The sequence below is a fragment of the Amblyomma mixtum genome, chromosome 1 (genome assembly GCF_055824585.1).
Source record: "Amblyomma mixtum isolate Tamu chromosome 1, ASM5582458v1, whole genome shotgun sequence".
Classification (NCBI taxonomy): Eukaryota; Metazoa; Arthropoda; class Arachnida; order Ixodida; family Ixodidae; genus Amblyomma; species Amblyomma mixtum.
Window position 1 is genome coordinate 164,272,371 of NC_143012.1, and position 23,862 is coordinate 164,296,232.

Genomic DNA, 23,862 nt, shown 5'->3' on the forward strand with positions numbered 1-23,862 from the left:
GCCGAATGAGCGAGCTGCGAACAGACATCGCCGTAATTCCGGGTGGCCTAACCTCAGTGCTGCAGCCACTTGACATCTCTGCCAACAAACCATTTAAGGACACCGTGCGGAGGCTGTACGCTGAGTGGATGGCAGCGGGCAACCACGACCTGACACCGACTGGCAAGATACGAAGGCCAACCATCGACATGCTTTGCCGATGGATTTTGGAAGCGTGGAATTTAACTACCCCCGAGGTGATCGTCCAACTTCAAGAAAACTGGAATCTCAAACTGCTTGGACGGCACAGAAGACGACGCGCTGTGGGACAATGACGACGACGATGACGATGTTGCGAGCGACGCGAGCGAAAGCCTCAACTCGGAGAGCGAGGCCGAGTGATAACGCGAGACCGAGCCAAGCAGTGTGTGAAATAAATTTTTTTTATTCACATCGCATCCGTGGTTTTTCCATAGAGGCTGCGATTGCATTTTTTATTGATGGTGTGATATAAAATTTAATCGCCCGAAAAATTTCGAAAAAATTTTCCCACATAATGACCCCCCCCCAACTTGAAGTCAATTTTTCAGGAAAAAAGTGGGTTCATTACGCGAGTACATACGGTATACGTTAGAAGCAAACAATCCATAAAATGGACTTGCACTGAAAGGACAATACAGTAAAACCTGGATGTAACGAACGTCCATATACCGAATTCCTCGATATTATGAAGTTTCTCAATACCCCAACACCGCCCCCATTGAAGCGCATGTATTTGAGACCTCCATGTAACGAAGGTGTTGCGGCGGTTGACCTTGATATTAAGAAGTGGCTATGCCACCTATATGTTAGCTAGTGCAGAGCTACTCGACATTTGGCAGAACCACGCGGAAGTTTTGCGACGATAAAGCACAAACTGACACGAGAGAAATGACGTTCGCAATGAGCGACCTAGCTATCACAACTCGCAGCGCTCCAGCGCCGTCGGCGTATCTCCGGCGCTTTCTCTTTTGGAACATCATACCACGTGGCATCACAACTGTTCATGCACAACAGGGCACAGCAAAAAAAGAAAAAAAAAAAGAAACAAAGCCAGCACTGCACGGCCAGTGCCGCCGCGCGGCTGCTCGCATGATTCCAGTGCCAATAGCTACCGCGTGTCGGCAGCGGGGATGGCGGTGAACACTGGTGATGCAATGTGAGGAGTCCGTTTCCTGGGCCAACAGTGAAGGGAAGACCGAGAGAGAGAACACGCAGGTAGAAGCACATGCCTCCGCAGTCGGTCTACGGCAGCGCTGCGGCATCGCGTTCTGTAGCTCAGTCACGGCCAAACAAAAAAATTTTCGGCCAAAATCGACAGTTCCAGTTCCATTGTTATCAAGCGCTGTTACCATCACTCTTGGAAGAAGGAAAGAACACCATGCCACCACACTTTGAGCGAGAGGAGGCCCCTATCCAGTGGTGGTGTAGGCCGATAGTTTCGATTTCAACGCCAGGAGACTGCGCTGAACGCTAACCTGACCTCATGATGCCCTGAAGTACAGTCGCCGACTGTTTATTCGGACCTCACGGGGACCGCGGAAATGTCCGAATAAACAGGTGTCCGAAAAAACAAATTCAGAAAAAAAAGAGAAAGAAATCGTTTATTTACAGTAAAAACTCGTTAATTCGACACTGACGGGACCGCGAAAAATTGTCGAATTATCCGAATGTCGAATGAACAACAAAAAAAAAAACAATGTTTGCCGCAACAGGACGTATACCTTTATTTGGCAAGGAAATCTGTAATCACCGTCTGCTTTTTCGAGCGAATTTGAGCGACTACGATAGCTCTAACAGCTGCCAGGTGCTCCGCGGCACACGCGCCGTCAGGGATTTGTTCACAGAAGTCCTCCCGCACGGACAAGGCTTCTGCGGCTTCTTTCACCGTGCACTTCGGCATTTGGGACAACTGCTCACAATCGTAAATCGTCGTCGTTGTCAGCGCCTGTCACTTTAATTATTTCATCCTCGGTCAGCTGACAGGACACAAAGGCGAGGCGCGCAGGCCCTGCGCGCTATCCACCCGAAAGCAGCGCGGGGAGGAGGTGGGGAGGAGGTGAAGAGAGCGCGGCTCCCCGCTTATCTGTTTTTTCAGCCAGCGGCCGCGGGGACGGCGTTGTTGCTGGGACGCGCGTCTTATCTTTTCTCTTTATCTTTCCTCTGATCTTTTAACTCTCCTCTATCTGCACATGGCAGCGGTGGTGGCTCGGCTGAGCCAGTAGGCAATCCCTTGCAATTTCCTTTCACCCTTCTCTCAGTCGCAACAAAACAGCAACAACAAGCAGCGCAGTAAACACGCTGACAAAGCGCGCATTTACCAAAAAGGCGCCGTAAATAACCGCGATCGTAGCGACTGCTGCGACACAACAAAGCACAAAAAAAAAGACGCCAGCCGCTTCGGCCGCCGCTAACTCGCTTCCTCGGATGGATGGATGATAACGGATGGCCTATCAGCAGTACAGTAGCGCCGCTCATGGCAGTGTTTTTTTCTTTTTGCTCGCGGCAAACCGGCTTGGCGGGCTGCGGAGTGAAGTCGAATTAACCGACGCACGGCAAAATTTGTTCGAATTAACGAGAGTTTCGCCCCATAGACTCCTATGTATAATTGTAGGGACCTCGCGCGCGCGTCGAATTATCCGATTTTCCGAATTAACGGGGGTCGAATTAACGAGCTTACATGCACTGGCTGATCCCGGGCTGGCGTTGCATATGTCTCCTCGCCCAACGCCGCCTCTCCTCCTCCTCCTCTTCTCCGTTCCTTCTTTCACCACCTCCTCTACTTGCCTCCTCCCCCACATCGTTTCGAGAGCCGTCGGGCCTCATCGCATCTGCACCGGTGCGTGCTACCACGGCGCTCTCGCGGGCTTGCTGCCGCCGGCCTGGTGTTGCATAAGTCAATGCTCACGCGCGCTTCAACGAAACATCTTGATACTGCTACTCGGGGTTCAACAGACCCCTTTCGATGACAAAACACCGGCTGTAAGCCGCCCTAGGCTAATATCGCATCTCCAGCGCTGCGTCGTGCTACCACGGCGCTCTCGCGGGCTTGCTGCCGGAATTCAGTGATGCCAACTCAGGTCAACGTTTTGTCCCTAGATTGAACCTCCAAAAATCCCTAGATTGAAGAAAAATCCCTAGCCTATAATTGTTTAATTGCTAATGCTACCATTTGAGCTTTAACAAAGTCTCAGCGCAGTTCACTGTTTCGGCCATTGGTTATACATATTGTCAGACATAAAAGCGCGTTAGCCACAATTGCACCTTTTTTGTTTTTTTGTAGATTTACCTTATATAGAGGGCCCACAGATGGCGCCAGCTTTTACAGAGACGTGTGATCACTGGAGAGAAAGATAGTGAGCAACGACGCTCACGCGCAGACGACTTCCGTTTCACCGCACCGGCTTTTGAGCTGCTCCTTCAGCCGGCTTATCTTTACGCGCAAAGAACCTATGCAGCCCTTTGAAAAATAAATGCAGTTGATACCAAGTTGAAAGAGCTGGCATTTTCTGCTAAGCCCCGTCAACACATGAAAGTATTTCATTCAGACACCATTAAGGGTTGTTTTATTTATTTATTTACAATACCCCTAAGGGCCCTCGTGCGAGGGTATTACATAGGGGGGGGGGGTATTACATTGTTTCAAGAGGTACACAGAAAGACGAAAATACAGAAAGACGAAAATGTTTGAATTAATGAAAGACCCCTTCTCGCCTCATAGAGAACATTCAGAAGCAGTGAAATGGCGTATCTCACCGCACAGTTATTTATTAATCATAGTCGCAATCAAAGACCGTCAAATAGTTTTGGAGCTACTAAGGATTGATGTCCCGAGAAACTGACATAACCAAAAATGCAATCTTGTTATAGTTACACAGCAATGATACAGACGTAAGATTGGTAACTACAAAATCAGAAAGTGATTCCTTACAACTTTGAATGTGTTTTTTGGTTGAACAGCACGTTTCATTCAAGTGGTCTAGCATACGTGGAGAATGCGAACAATTGTGGCACTTTTTGGTAAAGGTAAGCGGTGAGCGTAAACGTAGCGCGTTGATCCAGGCACTTCAAGTGAAAATTCAACTTCGTCTTTCGTAGAGGAGCAGTCACTCGAAGCGCCAGAGATGGCACGCACGTTAAACAGTTTGAAATTCACATGGTTTCGTTTTTCCTCCCTGTGCAGCAGTCGATAATTTCGCTTGCAGAACTGCTTTCACCCTCTCTCGGCTCGGCAGAATACTAAAAATAAAGGAGTAGTAATTAGCATTTTTTATAGTTCTTTTCTGTTCCAAGCGCAGAATAATCAGATACACCTGCCATTAAGCCGCTCAGAGTAGCAATTCTACGGCCTCTCAAAATCCCTAGATTTCGCAAAAAAGACGCTAGATCCCTGAAGCAAAGAAAAAACCCCTAGATCTAGGGATAAATCCCTAGGGTTGGCATCACTGTGCCGGATAGACAAACAAAGCGGCTCCTGGATTGCCTTGAGATGGCTTACTAAGCTGCAGCCGGAACTGGTGTGGCACGCCACCATGCGGCGCGCTACCGAACCACGCGGAAACGATGATGATGAGCGAGAATTTGCAGTAGCGCCACCTCGCGGGCCAGCAAGGAGGCTCAGTTCAAAACAAAAATGGCGTTGAGCGAAGTGAACCGCACGTCGGTGAGCGTCGGTGCGGCAAGTGCTGCCGGTCGAGTTGGCTCAAGGAGTGTCCGAAAAATCAAACGAGAGGCTGCAAGATGTCCGAACTTTCGGCAGTTGTTATACATTACGGTCTATGGGGAGAGTGGCGGTGCCACGAAGCAGTCTGAATAATCGAGCATGTCCGAATTTTTGGAGTCCGAAAAATCAGTCGGCGACTGTATAGGGAGAGCCTGCAGTTAATGCCACGGGCGTCAAGCCAGGCTGTGTAGTTGTATGGCGGAAGCTCAGGCCTAGGAGCCACCCAATGACGACAATCACTAAAGCACCGACCTCGGACACTTTTGAAGCATGCGCGGCCACTCGTATGCTGGAACAGGTCTGCGCATGTTCACGCACAGGACGCAAGGAGGCACGAATACGGCATCTGATCTGTCGCTGCCAGATATTTGGTGCCCGTGCTACACGCGTCATATCAGGTGCGCCGGCGTGCACGCGTAATTAGAGGACGCTCAGCTTTCACGACTTACGGAACATCTTCGAGCTGTTTGCCTTACTAGCATTGTATGCGGATGAACTTTTTTTTCCATTTTTGCTACACCCAAATTGCACCTCGTATTATACGCAGGTTTTTACGGTGTTCTCAGGTTTAAACTCTCAACTTCAAATAGATATGTATCTTGCCGCTGAACGAATCCCAACAAAACTTGGATCAAGATGTCCTCATTCAGCGAATGCCAACAGAGAGCCACAAACAGCCAAGCAATCGATATTTCATAACGAAGAGCAAAAATTGGATGGAGATGCCCTCAACACCACTGCAAAGGAACTGAGCAGTCTATGCAGGCAACACAAGCAGCATGCAGCAGACTCCCTTTAAGATGGACTCAAAGAGGCGACATGGCACTCTCTTCGTTAACATCAGAGGTCCCCCAAAAGAGATGCACTTGCAGGCCAGGTGCACCAAAACATCTTTTACACGAACGCAATAAATTAAGTGGCATTTAAAAGAAGCACTTTTCGCGCAGTGCATGATGAATATCAATGCAGTAAGTTCATGACACACACTCATGTGATGTCGCTCAAGAATAAGTACAGGTCTTTTTGTTTTCTCTTTCCATCTCTTTCTCTCCCACAGCAACTGCCAATTCTATCCCTTTATTTCTTTTTTGTTCCTTCTGACTCCAATAGTGCCCTGGTAGTGCACGGCAAGCACCGACATCCCACTATTTTTTTTTCTCTCCCTCTGAAAGTGCTGACACAGGATCTGACACAGTTTTGAATTTCTTAAAAAACTCCAGCCTGCTGCTCCCACCCTCAATGGAAGATGTTCGCTCATCCTGTGGATCTTCTCAGCTCTTCCCACAAGCACCTTCAGATCAGGGTGGCCAAACCTCAAGTCACCCAGACAAAAAAATTGAATTCACCAGGCAAGTGTCCATGCTGCCGTCCATCACTGCCCTCACCTCTCAGTTGCGGGGCAGTGGATGGCCCCGGCCCAGGCCCGAGAACGGCATGCGGGAGTGAGCCCCTTTGTCCTCTTCATCCGAGTAAGCTGGTGCAGAGAACAGAGCGGGGGGGGGAAGGGGGGGGGGGGGGGGGGGACGTGGTCACAGAGAACCCTCATCAAGTGCACAACATACACTGGCACTGCTAGTGTCTGCGTGACACATGCACAAGGAGCAATTCGTCCTGCCAACTATGACGTGTGGGTGGGCCAGTTCCTATCCTGGTGGCACAGTAAGCCCCATGTGGCTGCAATAAGCCCCATGTGGCTGCAAGTACAGTGAACTAGACAGGGTTAGTGGCGCAAGGGACGCCGAGATCAGCCGCACTGGCAAGGCGAAAACCACGGAAATCCTGAGCCGCCGTGTGGTGGTGGTGCTAGTGCGCCTTTCACCTGAAAGCCGTGCGCCACGCTGCGAGCAGTGGCATGTTCACCGGTTGCATGCGTGATGATGACCTTTATGGCACAACAGTGTTCACAGCAAAATAGCACAACGGCACACGGTAGCCGTTCCAGCCGAGCATCTGCAGCTGCGAGAGGCTCCGCACAGTGAAGCAGCGGAGAGAGAGAAAAGAGGTCCGCCGGACTCACCAGCAACCCTGGGGGCCGCCACACATCCGCGGCCCACTCCCATGCGGTACGTCTGGTTCGGGCTCGGGTCCTCCAGTTCATCACTGTCATCATCCGTGCCACTTTCATCCTTGGCAGCAGCTGCATGCGCACACACACCACAGGCCGAGCCAGCTGTAGGAGCCTTCCCTCTTGCTCTACTCATCATCATCAGCCTGACTAGGTCCACTGCAGGGCAAAGGCCACTCCCATGTCCCTCCAATTAACCCTGTCCTTCGTCAGTTGCAGCCACCGTATCCCCGCAAACGTCTTAATCTCATCCGCCCACCTAACTTTCTGCCGCCCCCTGCTACGCTTGCCTTCCCTTGGAATCCACTCCGTTACCCTTAAGGACCAGCGGTTATCCTGCCTTCGCATTACATGCCCTGCCCAAGCCCACTTCTTCGTCTTGATTTCAACTAGGATATCATTAACGCGTGTTTGTTCTCTACTACCTCTTTCCAAAAATGCACTGAAGCAAGCAAGAGTGCGTTCAGACGTGCACTAACTATTTAGCTCAATACTAGCCCGTTTCTCACAGAGAATGCCTTACACTTTGTCTGCTGTGCTCATGACAAAGTGGCGTGGCATGCACAGTTTGACATCACAAAGCTAGCTGGCTCATGGGCAATGAAAGGCACCGAGTCCAGGTTAATCACAACAACCTGTGATTTTGGATGTGTACCAACACTGCATAGCCCATGGGTGTAGCTGCATTGTGCCTCCATTGAAATGCAGCCACTGCACGCTCCCTTAACTATTTGAGGTGCTCTGTACACGACTATGTATATTGCCAACACGAACCTTTAATCAGACTGCTCTAGCTAGCACTTCTTTTCAAGCAAATTTAGCACCCTTCACCTTGCAAACAGGGTGCTTTTTTATGCCAACTACCAAACGTAGCAGAACATTTTACAAAACAGTAAACTCTGTAGAATGCATTGAAGGAGGGCACAAAGTTGGGCAAGTTGGTAAACTTCCATGATGGGTTCCGTAGAATGCCTTCCGAAATTTTCTTGAGTCATGTGCACCAATGGTTTCGAAGATTGCTAGTAAATGGGTTCAATGCGTAGAACAAATGCTTTTGAACAGGGCCCTTGATTTGCTATAAATTAAAAAAAAAAAAAACAGGCCTTTAAAACTTGTGGGCCAGTTGATCATCGCACAGTGGCGGTTTTGAAGCTTGCTAATAATTTCTTGCGGTAGGACGGCGAGCAATGCAATACATATCGCTCATCCGTTTTTCTTCACCCCAGTAAACACTGTTTCACGGTCCCTTTTAAGTGCAACTTATTAACCCTCGTTATTTTCCTAGAGCGTCCCTTAAAGGTGCAGTGAAGAGGAATCTGAACTCGTCTTTTTGCCGCGGGAACTGAAATCTATACACATTCCGAGCATTCTTAGGAACGTCAACTTATTGCCCCGTGTGGCTGATTTCCCTAATTGAATCGAATTAACGTCCGGCTCCCGCCTTTAATTTTTTTCAATCTCCCCTGGTACGGTGGGCGGAGTCGACCAACGCGTGGAGTGCCTTTCACCCACTCCAGTGGCGGCTTGCCGCTCTGTCACCGGCGGAATTTGGTAATACGTAGTAATCCGTACAAGCAAATAGTCTGCACGTATTATTATTTCTGCAGGCTTATTTTGCGGCTATATTATCTGCGAATGAAACTATTTATTCACGGAAACCTAAAAAACAAAATAAAGCGAAAGCAAAGCCTCCACGGAGCTGGCTGAAAGGCACTCCACGCGTTGGTCGACTCCGCCCGCCGTACGGGGAGAATTCAGAAAATAAAGGCGAGAGCCAGACGTTAACTCAATTTAATTAGGGAAATGGGCCGCACAGGGCAATAAGTTGAAGTTTCTAAGAGCGCTCGGAACGTGTAGATCGTGTTCCCGCGGCAAAAAGACGAGTTCAGATTCCTCTTCAGTGCACCTTCAAAGATTGCTAGGTGCCAGCAACTTTGATGGGGCTGCTGCGCAAGATGTAGCAGCTGTTCTCAGTCAGAAGAGAGGACTCACCGAACTGGGCCTTGGCAGCCCTCTGGACCAGCGTCAGGCCATGGAGAACCTACCAAGAAAAAGAAGAAGAAAAACCCTTCTCAAGACTGCACCCACTTCTGAACATTTCACCCATTTACGAAGAGGCACCCACGATAAGACACAGGGCACAACACTCCTGTACTACCAATACCACTGCTTGTACCCACGGAACACACTGGTCATATCGCTACTTAACTCCTTCCCTACCGTGCCCATTGAGCATCGTTAGCCCGCTAACAATCATTTCATGCCCCGATTTCAGAACCTTCTGCGTTGCTAATAACCACGCTGCAGATATAGCTGGCAGGCAAGGAACCAAAGTTTTGTTTCCGATGTAGATTTCGTTTGTCCTGCGAGGGGGCACTTTCTAACGCGCTGCGAAGAAATGAAGACGCGGACCTGCGCTCATTGCCCGCCATGTTGCCCACAGATGACGCCTTCACCACTCGACTGCGGAGCCTTCCGCATTGCTTACAGGCACAATGCGGATCTGGCTTGTAGCCCGAGAACTGAAGTTTTGATTCTGATGTAGTTTTTTTTTTTCCCTACAAAATGGCATTTTTTTAACGCGCTCCGAAGATGCAGTACCATCAAAGTCGCTTGGCAGCCTCCACATGCGCGCCATGCGCTCTAAAACAGCAAATCTCAGGACTCCGTTTCGTCTGCGAGTGATTTAACTCTTTCCTTACCACGGGAAAAACGACCATTTTTCATATGTCTCAGACAACATTTTTTTTTAGAAAAAGTGTGATAGATAAAATTATATAAAATGCATAACAATAATTCAGATAGAATGCGCTTTATACTGAAATTTATTTGAACACATATTCTGCTTGAAATGCTGTGAAAAAAAATCAGTAAACAACAAAAAGTAAAAAAGAAGAAAAGTTTTGTGTTTATATGACAATAACTTTCCAAACACTTGTACTAAAAAAATTCTAGAATATACAAAACAATTCAAGTTCTTTCTAAAACATGGCATTAAAGTTTGAAAATTATAACTTGAATAGTTTTCGAGCTAGAATTTTTTTCTTCATGCCTCTTGAAAAGGCTCGTTTGAGAGTGCCCTTTATATGATTTTTACAGTCCAAGAAAAAGAAAATTGGAAGTGTAATGTTATGCGCGAAACGAAAGCTTGGTAAGCGTGGTTTAAAAAATACAAATCAAAACTTATTTATTTACGTCAAAAAATAAAAAAAAAATATAAAACACAACAAGTATAGGTGTGATATTGCGATATATAGTATGCGATAAGTATAGCTGTGATGTAGCTGCAGAATCGAAATCCGACGTTACAACATCTTCGTCCGAGTCACTGCTGCTCGGAGGATCTTGAAAATCAGCTGCAGAGGCTGGAGAATCACGTGCAGCGGGACTCTTCCGAGCGCGCGAAGCGCCCGACCTCGACGCGACGCCATCCTCACCGCGTATTATGTTGCAATAAGCCTATGCTCCAAGGGCACTTCAAAAATGCACGACTGGCGGGGAAATTACGAACTAGGCCGAAAATGGAACTAACCGTCTGAACAACAAACCAGATGCGCCCGCACAAGCGGACAGGAAAAAGAAAGCGAAACTATCAGGCCAACGTTCCGGGATCGGTTTGCGCAGTTACAGCGTCTGAACCAAAATCCGACAATGCAACATCGTCACTAGAGGCTCTACTACTCGTAGCATAGATAATAATTGCAGTCAATGCAGTAGAATTGCGCGCAGCAAGGTTTTTCCGAGCGCGCGCCGTCTGCGCGCCCGACGCCATGCACGGAGCGTCCGCGCCGTACCCTCCGCTTCAAGGGCGCTTCAAAAATTCGCGCGTCGTGGGAAAATTGCTCTCCACGCAGAAACCGAAACTGTAGTCTCTGGAGAACAACTTAGATGGCGCCACATCACCGTAACGGCTACAATGAGGAGCTTCGGTTCGCACAAACAGACCGGAACGAGGAATCTGAACGCACAGGCGAGCGTTCTGGGCTCTCGTTGCCCAGTTTGGGCTTCGAAACAATACCTGACGATACAGCATCGTCGTCAGGGTCCGTGCTAATCGATACATCAAAAATATGTGGTGCAAACGCAGCGGAATTGAGTGGAACGGGGTTTTTTCGAGCGAGCGCCATTCCCGATGATGACGGCATGTTCGGAGCGCCCGACGCTGCACACCCAACTTCAAGCGCGTCTCAAAAATTGCCGCTTCTTGGCAAAAATATAAACTAAACAGGAAGTTGAAGTTTAATGTGTGAACAACAAACCGAATGACTCAGCAAGACCGTAGCGGCCGCGGTCGCGCTGCCGTAGCGCTTCGAATTTTTCGATCACCGGTGATTGAAGCACAGTGGCGTGGTAACTAAAGAGTTAATCGGCGGCCTGTGCAACAACGAGCCTGAAAATGTTGCAAGGCGCTGAAGATGATTCACTTTTCACATCGGTGATGATGGAAACCAGCCTGAAACACAGGCGGCCGCGCTCCAATGCACAACTATAGGGTTTCCAGTTATTGTTTTGTAGCAAGAATACTATTCAAGATAGAAACAATTTTTTTTTGCAGATAGTGGCCAATAGAGTAACAAAAGTTTTGCATATTTCAGAAAATTTTTAACATTTTTTTCTTTTTAAATCAAAGCATGTCTTTGCAAGTTTTGTTCAATTTTTTCCCAAAATCTCGTTTTTAGTAAATAAAATTTTTTGTTGCAACATGCAATTTGTTTTTGAAACTTATATGAATAGAAACCACCTTTGTTCAGCTCTGTTTCTGGGTGTTGCAACAAATATTGAATGCAATAGTTTTAACAGAAAAAAAAAATGTACTGGAACCTTCAGAAAATGGTCATTTTCCCCATGGTAGGGAAAGAGTTAAGTTCGTCTGCAAGGACTTGTTTCACATAAAATTAAAAGTCACATTGGAATCGGCGCACGCGAATACTTATTCCCTGAAGATGTTCCCTGATACAGAACTCTTTTGTAAGACTCTCTTCCTGCCTCAGGTCAGAATACGCACGCCATAACGACACGTTCATGTATTCGCACTTTCCCCTCGTGATCAGAGAATGGAATCGCCTTGATCCCTCAATCATAACTGCAACCACATTATCTCAGTTCACGTCACGGATATAATCCTTATCAATTAACGAATAATGCAGTTTCACTGACATACCCAACCGCCTCTCATCACTTCATTAGTTTGTTAATTAATCGTGAAGAAAGTCTCTCTTATTTTTTTCCGCTGCTGTGTTCCCATGTGCTCTAATTGAATTCCTTATGGTAATGCTCCACGCGACTCCTAGACATGTATTTTTCTTTTTCCTTGCTAATGTTTACCTTTTCTTTTATTTTGCTTGTTCCTTTCTGTTCACCTGTGTTTGATTTGTATTCACTTTTATTTTTTTGAATTCGAGAGTGCACTGCTGAAATTTTTATCATGTTTGTCATTTTTGTTCGCCCACCTGCTATGGTCCCTGATGGGACTGGCAGTATTGTAAATGAATGAATGAATGAATGAATGAATGAATGAATGAATGAATGAATGAATGAATGAATGAAGTGCCTGCGGCTGCTGCCCAGCTGCTAACAGCGTGTGGACCAGATGCCAGCACCGTGGCCTGCAGAGTTGGAAGCTCCACAATTTGGCACTTGAATGCGGTGACAAATTGGCAACAACAGACAGACAAGGAAAGCAGAGGAGCTGCAGGAGCCCTTGACCAACAACAACAAAGTACAACAAAGTCTGCTGATTTCTTCTGTCCTGCCATTTTGTGATGCAGTGCCATAGCACAAAGTGAGGTAGCGCTTTACAGAAAAAAAAAAAAAAATCCTCCACGGGTGTTCCTCTGAAAACAATTTGTCAGAAAAAAAAAAGAAAAAGGTAGAATGGTACTAGGAAAAAAAAATAAAGGGGAGACTTACTTATAGAAGACCCCTCGAATATCTTGAGTTTCGAGTGATCTTTCTTTTTGTTCAGTACTGTTCTTTACTTTTTTTTGTAATGCCTCAGCTTTGAAAACGGGACGCAGGAGGATGCAAAACAACTCAAAAGACAAATTCTGGCTACTACTTAAAGGCAGCTTGTTGAGGAGACACAAAAAAAAATAAACAAGCACCCTCTGCTTCAATGAGCACAGCCCAGCTTAAACCCAGCTCTGGTCCAATGTTTCAGGGGAATCCCCCCAAGAGTGGATTTGTAATAAGGGAGTAAGTACCCGGCCGTATGGCTGCGCTCGGGTGGACGCCAATGAGTAATTACTCCCTTATTACAAATCTGCTCCACCTTGGGGGATTCCCCTAAAACATTTGACCAGCACTGTTCCGGAACACACTTTGAGTTATTGATCAACTCGCTCTCGCGCAACCATAAGGTTGCCGTCCCGGTTAGCTCTGTTGGTAGATCGACTACTCCAATGAAACGGTGGTCCCGGGTTCGAACCCCGGACCAGGACGAATTTTTCTTTAGCTACGAAGTTTCTGAGAAAGCTGTATAGCTTCCCTTTGTAGCCATGTGGCTGCGCTCGGGTGGATGTCAATGAGTAATTACCCCCTTATTACAAATTACTCTACCTAGGGGGATTCCCCTAAAACATTTGACCAGCACTGTTCCCACTTTGAGTTATTGATCAACTCGCTCTCGCGCAACCATAAGGTTGCCGTCCCGGTTAGCTCAGTTGGTAGAGCGACTGCTCCGGTGAAGCGGTGGTCCCGGGTTCGAACCGCGGACCAGGACGAATTTTTCTTTAGCTACGAAGTTTCTGAGAAAGCTGTATAGCTTTCCTTTGTAGCCGTATGGCTGCGCTCGGGTGGATGCAAATGAGTAATTACACCCTTATTACAAATCTACTCTACCTTGGGGGATTCCCCTAAAACATTTGACCAGCACTGTTCCCTCTTCGAGTTACTGATCAATTCGCTCTCGCCCTACCATAAGCTTGCTGCCCCGGTTAGCTCAGTTCCACTTTGAGTTATTGATCAATTCGCTCACGCGCAACCATAAGGTTGCCGTCCCGGTTAGCTCAGTTGGTAGAGCGACTGCTCCGGTGAAGCGGTGGTCCCGGTTTCGAACCCTGGACCAGGACGAATTTTTCTATAACAGCGAAGTTTCTGAGAAAGCTGTATAGCTTCCCTTTGTAGCCGTATGGCTGCGCTCGGGTGGATGTCAATGCGTAATGACTCCCTTATTTTATAAACACTGTGCTGCGTATACGGGGCACGCACCTTGGGGACGGTGGTCGGGGGGCGTAGTATCTTCAAGCAGCCGTTGGCATCCTGCAGTGGGGGGCTGGGTGCTCGTATGCGCCGCACTGGGTAGGGCCGCATGTCCGCAGGCACCTGCTCATCCCTGCACACACACAAAGCACCCCAGGCACGAGGGGAACCACTGATTTACATTCAATCGTTTTTCGGCTCCTGCGATGGCTACCGAGGCCCCAGCGAAGGACTTGGCAGAGAAAGTCGAAATACTGAAGGCTGTCAAGGAGGGAATTCCGCGACAAGCCATCATGGCAAGATTTAACACGAAGAGGAGCACGCTGAGCTCGTACGTCAAGAATGAAGCTCAAATTTTGCGAGCTGACAATGGGCAACAGTTCTCAGACAAGCTGAAGAGACTCCGAACGGCAGCACACCCGAAGCTGGAAGAAGCACTGCTTCGATGAGCTGCCGTTGAGCGGACCTCTCATCTTTGCACAAGCAGAGAAGTACGCCCTAATGATGGCCACTGGAGGTTTCAGCGCGTCAGAAGGGTGGTTTGACCGCTCCAAGAAGAGGCGTAATTTGGTCCGCCGCAGTGTCTGCGGCGAGAAAGGTGCTGCAGATGCAAGCGTGGAGAACGATTGGAGGAGTGAGCTTCCAAGGCGCCTCGCTGCTTATGAGCCCTGCAACGGATTTTATGCCGATGCAACGGCACTTTTCTACAAGGCCCTGCCAGATAAGACACTCACTTTTAAAGGAGACCCTTGCGTAGGCAGCATGTGAAGGAAGGAGAGGGTGACAGTTTTGTTCGCTGCGAATATGACCGGCACATAGCAGCTTCCACTGCTGGTTACTGGAAAATCGCAGAGACCGCGGTGCTTCAAGAATAAAAAAAAACAACTACCCGTAGACTACCAATCCAACAAAAAGGCTTGGATGACATCCGAAATATTTCAAACCCGGCTATGCCAACTAGACCACAGCTTTTGTGCAAAGAAATGCAAGGTACTGCTTGTCCTCGACAACTGCATTGAACACAACAATGTGTCAGGGCTGGAAAATATCAAGCTGCTCTTTCTGCCTCCTCACACCACTGCTTCCCTCCAAGCAAGTAATTCAGCACGCGAAAACCCGGTACCACAAGCAGGTGCTTGAACGCATGTTATGTTTGGAAGCAGGCCGAAAGCCTGACATCACCCTGCTCAGTGCAATGCATATATCAGTGCATGCGTGGCACAACACACCACCTGCAGTAATTGCAAACTGCATCAAACAGAGTGGTTTCACTGAGAGCACTGACACCACCGATGTGGATGAACCGGACGCCAACCACGAGGAAGAGAGTGACCACAAAAGCGTTCTGCCACTGAACATTCAGCTATGCGATTATGTCGCAATCGACAGTAACGTTGCCGGCCACCTCAATGACAGCAAAATCGTGGAAGAAGCTCAAGGGAGTGAGCAGCCGAGTTCCGAAGATGATGATGGCGCATGATTCAGTGGAAACCTCAGCTGTCATGCAGGCATTGCGGAATCAGGGTGTAGAAGAGTTATGTGAAAATATTGGAAGATATTTATAACGATTGCACAGCTACCATAGTTCTCCATAAAGTCAGCAATAAAATTCCAATGAGGAAAGGTGTTCGGCAGGGAGACACGATCTCGCCTATGCTATTCACTGCCTGTTTACAGGAGGTATTCCGGGGCCTGAAATGGGAACAGTTAATGGGGGAGTTAACGGAGAAAACCTAAGTAATCTGCGATTCGCTGATGACATTGTCTTGCTAAGCCACTCAGGACAAGAACTGCAAAGCATGATCAATCAGTTAGAAGGGCAGAGCAGAACGGTGGGGCTAAAAATTAACATGCAGAAAACCAGAGTAATTTTCAAGTCTAGCAAGAGAACAGCAGTTCGCAATTGGTAGCGAGGTGCTGGAAGTAGTAAGAGAATATGTCTACTTAGGGCAGGTAGTGACAGCTGATCGGTATCATGAGAGGGAAATAACTAGAAGAATAAGAATGGGGTGGAGCGCATATGGCAGGTTCTCTCAGATCACGAATGGCAGTTTACAAATATCCCACAAGAGAAAAGTATAGTATAACAGCGGTATCGTACCGGTACTCACCTACAGGGCAGAAACGTGGAGGCGAACGATAAGCGTTCATCTTAAAGGGTCAGTCTACTGAATTTTATCGGCCATATTTTCTTTGCGGCAACTGATAGCTCTTTACTCAAATTACCGTTTAGCCAGGTGTGGAGCCAAGAAGTGCGGTAGAACATTTTAAAATAGAATTTATTGATGTGGGAACACATCTGTATGAGATGGTAGTCTTATCTCGCAACCATCTGGATTTCCACCGTGCGGCGACAAACATGGCGGCGCCCGTCGAAGCTGGACCTCTCGCTTCGGACTGAATTCTCGTTGTTGCTGCCTCTTTCAGTGCGTTCACTGGCCATAAATGCCACCATGCATTTTTACGAGACTTTTAACGCCGAAATAAAATATAAATTCCTGCCTAAACCGGGAGCAGTTCCCTCGTTATTGGTGTTAGAGGGTGCCAACTACCAGAATATGCCATTATTTATACACTCATATCGGTGAGTAGACTGACCCTTTAAAGGTAACGGAGTGGATTGCAAGAGAAGGCAAGCGTAGCAGGGAGCGGCAGAAAGTTAGGTGGGTGGATGAGATTAAGAAGTTTGCGGGGATACGGTGGCCGCAACTGGCGAAGGACAGGGTCAATTGGAGAGATGTGGGAGAGGACTTTGCCCTGCAGTGGGCGCAGTCAGGCTGACAATGAAGCAGCTGTCCCGCATTTCTTCTTGCTACATGAACCAAAGCAGCTCCCTGCCAGCATGTCCAGCGCCCCTTGGCCAACCAGACTTACGCCGCGCTGTGGAGCGATGCGTAGAAGTGGCGCCTCTGAGCCGGAGCCAAGGCCTGCACGTTGGAGAAGATGGGAGCCACGGCTGGCGGCGGAATCTTGTCCTCCAGGGAGGGCGCACGGGTGGCCTCTGCGGTGCGTCAAAGGTGGGAAGAAGAAGAAAAGAGAGGCATGCTCAGAGTGCAAACACCTTTTCGTTCACTGTACCCCATCTGGAAACAGTCCAAGACACACCCACAAATTTTGTCGCCAACTCCCGCCTGTTTCTAGACGCGTTACCCTCCATTGCTCTTTTGTGATCAAAGGTCGGGTGGCCCCATACGCCCCTGGAAAGAAATCATGGCACAGTACAGACATGCCAGTCAGACACGCCCATGCCATTCTGAAAAACAAAAACTGCAAACGAAATCGCATATAAAAAAAAATCAAAATTTGGGATACATTGAAGAAGCGTAGCTTGTTGGGCCAGTTGGTGCATGTTACAAAAGGAATAGAAAAACCAGCAAAACAGGACACGTTCACACAGCGAAGAAATACACCTGGACAGTGCCACGTATATTTCTTCGCCGTGTGAACGCATCCCGTGTTGCTGTTTTTTCTATTCCTTTGGGATACATTTAAGCTCCACCTGAAAGGTGTGGAGACTCCAAATTTTGGGTTGGAGTGTTCTTTGTTTCAAGCATTGCGTATTGCCCCTGGATGCGTGACACATGCTTCGCAATTCATATATGCATAGTAAATAATTTATTATTACATTACTTACACCGAGCGATTTCGGTTTCTGACCGCCGGGGTGTGCTATGACGTCGCAACTAGGGAAGAGCAGCAACCCTGGTCACGTTGGCCCCAGAAGTGTGACACACAGACTGCTGCTGCGTCTACTCTGGTAAACATGCTGTGCGTACCAGTGCCTTTCAAAACTCCACCAAACTGTTAGTACTAAGATATGCTGGGAAAAGCCAAGCAAGCGACGGACAACACCGAGTTCACAAACCAAGTGGCACGCTTGGGCCGGTGTCAGTCTGCATACCAAATATGCCAAGATTTCTACATTGTATTTAGCTTTGCCACACTACACCAATGCTCCACAGACGTCCGTGTCAGCGGCCCATGGCCAACAGTGCGTCAGTCAGTCCATTCCCTGGTCACATTACAACAAGATGCCTCACAGTCTATGCACAAATTTAGAGGACGCCGACGCAAATCGCCGGTGAGGACTCGCCGAACGGCAAGTGCAACCGTGGCCAACAAGGGCCAACGACAGCGACGCAGATTCCTGCTGCGAGTTTGATGCGGCGCTGGAGTAATACCCCTGCCACACGGCAAATTTAATGTCATTCCCATCGAATGACATTCGTTTAAAACGACATTAGTTTGCTGCCACACGAGAAAATCTAATGTCATTCGATGAAAACGACATTAGGTATCGAATGAGTTCCCTGAACACATTCGCCTGCGACGTCCGAGCTAATGTGTTCCCTCGACAACAGAGACTTGGTGAGAATATACACCGAAAAACACGATTACAAAAACGTCACAAGCACTGTAATATTTCCGCGTCCCTATGATTGTGCTGTCGTTCATTTATGTATAAAAAAATGCCAAATAGAATTGGAAAAAAATAAAACTCACTCTCGCTACCAGCCTTGCGTGGTTAACATTCACAACATGGCGACGCCCAGCTCGCCCGCTTCGGACCGAATACTGCGTCGCCGCTGCATTTTTCGACGCGATAGCTTGCTCTAAACAGTTGTATTCGCTTTTATTTTGTGCATTCTCATCCCTCCGTAACAATATAGGTTTGAAATATCAGTCGCTTTTTAGATAAAATTTCAGAATTTCTTGATGCTAGGCTTAACTATGTATGGCGTACACTGTCGTCATAGCAACGACCCCGAGCGAAGTATTTCTCCAACTTTGCACTAGAATCTACATTTTCATTTCATCCAATTGATTTACATTAAAAAAAAACAAAGCCTTCGAATGCATTCATTACTGCCGTTAATAAAAGAGAAAAACGTTTTTTCGGCACTCAGTTCAGGAGGTTTGACTTGCTATCGTCTAGATGGCGCCACAGTATGTTATGCTTCTCGCGCGCTACGCTAGTCACACCCAACCACCGTGCTCCCTACCAAAACTGTTGTGAGGACGGGCGGCAGTGCGCGCAAGGTGCGCCCGTAGCATGCGCAAAGCTTTTGCGGACGCCCAGCTAATACAGTGGAACCTCGATTATACGACGTTCAGGGGACCGCGCGAAACCGTCGTATAATCCGGGTGTCGTATAATCTAAAATCAAAGAATGCGGCCAGTGGCGCTCGGCCTTGCGCCGAAAACTGTTGACCGGCTTCAAGCCCGCGGCAAGTACGCCAATCAGATTAAAAAAGACAAAACCCAGCATTTGTTTGAAACAGATTTGCAAAAAAATCTTTATTACCGTTTAAAAAAAATCGGTATTTTTTTTTTTTGCACCTTTGCCCAACCTCGGCGCATCAACTTTCTTTCAAGGGCTGCCACGTCGGGCAGTAGGTCGCCAACATCGTCGCGCGCGCAAGTAAAGCGCCGGATGTTGTCGACGCTCTGCAGCACGTCCGCGTAACTAGGAATGGGAGCGCAAACCTCTGCATCGTTGTCCACTTCCTCTTCGTCGGAAGTTTTATGGTGGGGCACAAGCATCCATTACTTCCGTTACAAAAAGCGCCGTGGACGCCGCTGTCCTCGCTTGGGCGGACGCGGCCTCGCCCGCTTATCTGTTTTTTCATCAGCGTCGGCTCCCGCGGACCCATCTGTTGCTGCGACCGACGCGCGTCTTATCTTTTCTCTTTATCTTTCCTCTGATCTTTTAACTCTCCTCGGCAGCGGTGGTGGCTTGGCTCACGCCAGTAGGCGGGCCCGTGCGCTTTCCTTTTCATCCTTCTCTCAGTCGCAACAACAACAGGCAGGCCGCGCCTCCTTGGGACTCGGACTGCACAGGCTCGACGAAAAAGAGAGCAAGTGCACTTGGCGGCCTCGGCAACGCTCTCTTCCGCGCAAAAACGGGGGTGCTTAGATTCGCATGCAAAGTTTTTTTTTTTTTCAGAAAATAGGGGGGGGGGGGGGGGGGGTGCTTAGAATCGCGAAAATACGGCACATCCCGGCCTGCGTTTGCTGACGACCTTTTTTGACGGACGGTACGAGCCAGCCGTCGTACGAAGCGGGGTCCTTCTAAAATTTGCGTCGTATAACCGAGGTTTTTAATGCATTGTCTCTATGGGGGTTTTGCCGGGACCGCACAAATTCGTCGTAAAATGCGGGTCGTCGCATGACTGGGGGACGTATAATCGAGGTTCCACTGTACTGTCTAATTTCACCATAGAGAGCATTTCACAATATGACGTCCGCCATTTGCCTGCCGCCGCTGGCTGAGGTTTGGCTTGGTTTGGACTTGTGGTGGATAGCAGTGATCAACACGTTATTGAAATCAACGTTTTTAGATCCCTCGCACAGCGCGCCTATCTAAATACGTTAATTAAAATGAGGATGAAGATTTTAGAATCGGTTTCTATTAGCAAAGCAATACTTTTTGCAACGTATTGAAGCATACATCGAAATTTTTGTATGCTGTACTCTCTTTCCATCGCAATCGCCATCACTTGCAAATGACATTAGTTTTTGCCGTGTAGCAGCGCGCAGAAAAAATGACATTAAGTCGAACAAATGTCATTCGATGAGAATGACATTAAATTTGCCGTGTGGCAGGGGTATAAGTCAGTGCCTTTTCGCCAGATCGGACTTTTTGACGACGAAGAAAAAGCGCGAGATGAGGAGTCGTCTGCGATCACGGACCTGACAGCACTGAACTTTCTCGTGCGCAGTGCGATTAGTCCAACGTGTCGACGTTCGGAAATGCGCGTCCGCGAACCGGCCGACAGTGTTTCGAAGTGCCGTAAGGGAGAAACTTATGGTGCTGGCTCATTTTAGTGGCAGCTGAACGGATAGTTTGACTTTTCTTGTGCCATTTTAGTCACATTTCAGGCCTTCTTTTGTAAATAAACTTTAATTCTAACCTTCAAATTCGTTTTTCTCAAAATGGAATTTCTGATATGTTTCTGACTTTGCCCACCTTGTTTTTGGGACTTCTTGTGCTCGGATCTGGATGAAATATTACCCACATTTTCTCTAAGGTGTGAGGAACGTCATTACCTCATTTAAATGTCAATATTATTCATATATATATATGCGACAAATTTCAAAATAAACGCCTACTGGGGCCTGGGTATTGAAAACTTCCCACATACCAATTTTTCACATGTATATGATATTTTGTGCACTCTTCTTACTTAGTTTTTGGCATTCTACAGTTCAAAAGGAGTAATATGAACCATGAACGGTTCATAATTGTGGAAGTTTAATGACAGAAGAAAGGGGCGGACAAGCCTATACTCTGCACTTTGGCGGAGTACAGAACAAAAAATATGCAACTCGCAATAAAACTAAATGCATATTTGAAATCAGCATAAAGAACTATATATAAGGAGCCAGAATTTCATTGTTCTAGGGTATGGATTTAAGAAGAAGTGCCTTCGAGTAGCAGCTCCAGCCTAGGCATCGAATCCCCCACCTTCGTCCCAGTTTTCTTCGGGCGTGTCCAGATGCTCGGCGCTGGTCGGCGGAGGCATGGTGGTGTCACCTGACTGAATATCTCGCTCGGAGGCTGAAAAGCACAAAGCACGCCCCGTCACACACTCACGCTGCAATCTCTCCCCAAAGGGAAGCAAGCACACCAACAGAGCGCACACTCCAAGTGCTTATACTCCGCCCACTACGCAGAACCTCAACGAGTAACAGGCAGGCATAACAGGCAGGTATAACAGGCAGGTATAACAGGCAGTAAAGCACTCACAGAGTTCAGTGTTTACGAACAAAGGCGGGGCATGAAAAAGTTCCAAGCAGTAAAAAATTTGCTTGCTAAGACAGCAGAGTCTCAATGATACACAATCTCAATCTCAGATAACAGGAATTTGTAAAATTCCCAGGCCAGGGTGCACAGTGTACAGCGTGCACAAATCCAAGTGCTCCGAACATTCTCTCACCCCACTACGGATGACACAAAGGCGACCACACCTACGACCACTATACTTCGTCTCGCAAGTTGTTTACAACACCGATGGCTGCAGCGATCTGAGTCAATCAGAATGGCGTGTGCTGCAAAATTCTATTCCGGGGGTGGAACAAGCAGCAGCAGTTGGACACTGGTTGGCTTGGCTGATCTGGCGGACGCCGTGTTTACAAACGGTGGCACACCACTTTGTAGCGGGCCTCAGCTGCACTGTGTTCCTGCGGACTTTCCCTGCCAATTTAACCGGTGAACGAAATGCTCGCTACACTTTCAAACCATCGTCCTCAGCTACCTTTTCAACTACTGCAGTAGTTGTTTCAAAAATACAGGACACACCTGTTAAGACGAACTCCGTTAAGAAGAGCTTTCGGGTAAGATGAACAGTGCGAGGCTACTTGGTCGGTTCCCCATAGGGGTTAACATAAAAAAAATTGCGAGAACACTTTGGCAACTAATGTGTTGAGAGGCGAAAGCCGCGGACACTATGCCGTGACGACCTCCGGTGGATGTGACGTCACACCGTTCCCGTGGCTATGACGATATCCAAATTATACATCTTTCGGGGATCTTAAGTGTCAATTACGCTTAATTACACATTTTTACCATCTAATTTGACACAAATCCGACGTTTTCTGACCATTCTGTGGCAACTTTCACTATGCTGTGACGACTTCACGCCGTTCCCGTGGCTATATCGACGGCCGCGCAATTTTGGCGCAATTCCGACATTTTTGCCTATAATTAATTAATTAATCTACAGTCATTGAACTTGGCTTCTAGGTCAATTTTTTCTTCCTCTGTCTGAAGCAATCATTAGTTGTCTTCCATCTTTTCTAGTTCCCGAGTTAAACGCATGAACCACGCTTTGTTAACGGACGACAGTATGAGCCCTTAAAGGCTTTCGCCTTAAAAAATGCGCTAGAGACGAACTTTCACAGTGACCGCGAACCCCGGTGACCTCGTGCAATGGTACTCATCGGACGTCTCCTGGATGCAATCGACCAAAGGAGAAAAAAAAAAAATTTATTCGCTGCCACAGGTTGAATTACCCGAATTTAACAGGAATTGCAATACAAATTAAGCGGCTTTAAGATACATCGAAAATATGGCCAGCCAACCAAAATTTTGAAATTTGTTGGAACTACGCGGAAATACGAATTATTCGAATTTGAATTATCATGAGTGTACTGTACTAATAATAGAGACAGACCTCGATATAATGAACACTGATGTTACAAACTGTTGGTTATGCCTAACTGTTGGTTATATCGCGGAAGCCAGCCTAGCTGGCATTTGGCTGGACTGGAGTTTTCAAGATTTTATTGCAGCCTCCGCAGACACTGCGAGCGGCTTCGAAACTGTGCTAAGACTTTATAAATAGTTTCACCGACTAAATTGAGCTTCTGCTGTGAAAGTTTTTAAAGAAATTCCATATTACAATTTTTCACCTACTATATCAAACTATTATAAGATTTTTTTATCTGTTTCCTGTAACGAGGTTTCATTGTAGCAACAGCATTTCAGTGAAAATAAATACCGAAGTAAAAACAGGGGAGGAGGATGGCTTCCAGTTTCAAAACCTGCCACATGTTCAGTGGACTGCTGATCTTCAGCTCGCAGAAATAAAAGTGATGGGTTAGGGGAAGAAAAGGCAAGAAGGGGGGGGGGGGGGAAATTAACCTTTCCTTTTCAAGAAACTTTGTACATGCTCATCCTGGAGAAATGCAGTTTTTTTAATGTTGTGCACTCTCAATTCAATTCCTACCTTTGTAGAACAGGTTGCTACTCTCCCCACTTAGAGCACTGCAGTGTCCAACGAGTTGGAGAGGACAGACAAATGAACAGTTTTACAGCATCCCAACATTTTGGCTTAGCCGAAACCAACTTTTC

General features: G+C 47.5%; 1 protein-coding gene across 3 annotated transcripts in view; it reads right to left on the reverse strand.

The window, feature by feature from the left end:
* The window catches only part of LOC149369648 (gametocyte-specific factor 1 homolog), a 39,588-nt gene that overhangs the window by 2,046 nt on the left and 13,680 nt on the right, over nucleotides 1–23,862 (reverse strand). Inside the window, exons 4-9 of one of the 3 annotated variants that reach the window (XM_089559151.1) lie at nucleotides 21,475–21,567; nucleotides 16,881–17,007; nucleotides 14,016–14,139; nucleotides 8,799–8,847; nucleotides 6,759–6,878; nucleotides 6,127–6,215 (exon numbers count right to left, since the gene is read on the reverse strand). In XM_089559151.1, the coding sequence (XP_089415277.1) occupies nucleotides 6,130–6,215; nucleotides 6,759–6,878; nucleotides 8,799–8,847; nucleotides 14,016–14,139; nucleotides 16,881–17,007; nucleotides 21,475–21,567 (599 nt within the window). In that variant the 3' untranslated portion in view covers nucleotides 6,127–6,129. Of the gene's footprint in view, nucleotides 1–6,087; nucleotides 6,216–6,758; nucleotides 6,879–8,798; nucleotides 8,848–14,015; nucleotides 14,140–16,880; nucleotides 17,008–21,474; nucleotides 21,568–23,862 lie in introns of all 3 variants that reach the window. The other 2 variants (XM_089559156.1, XM_089559159.1) reach the window with 2 other exon arrangements.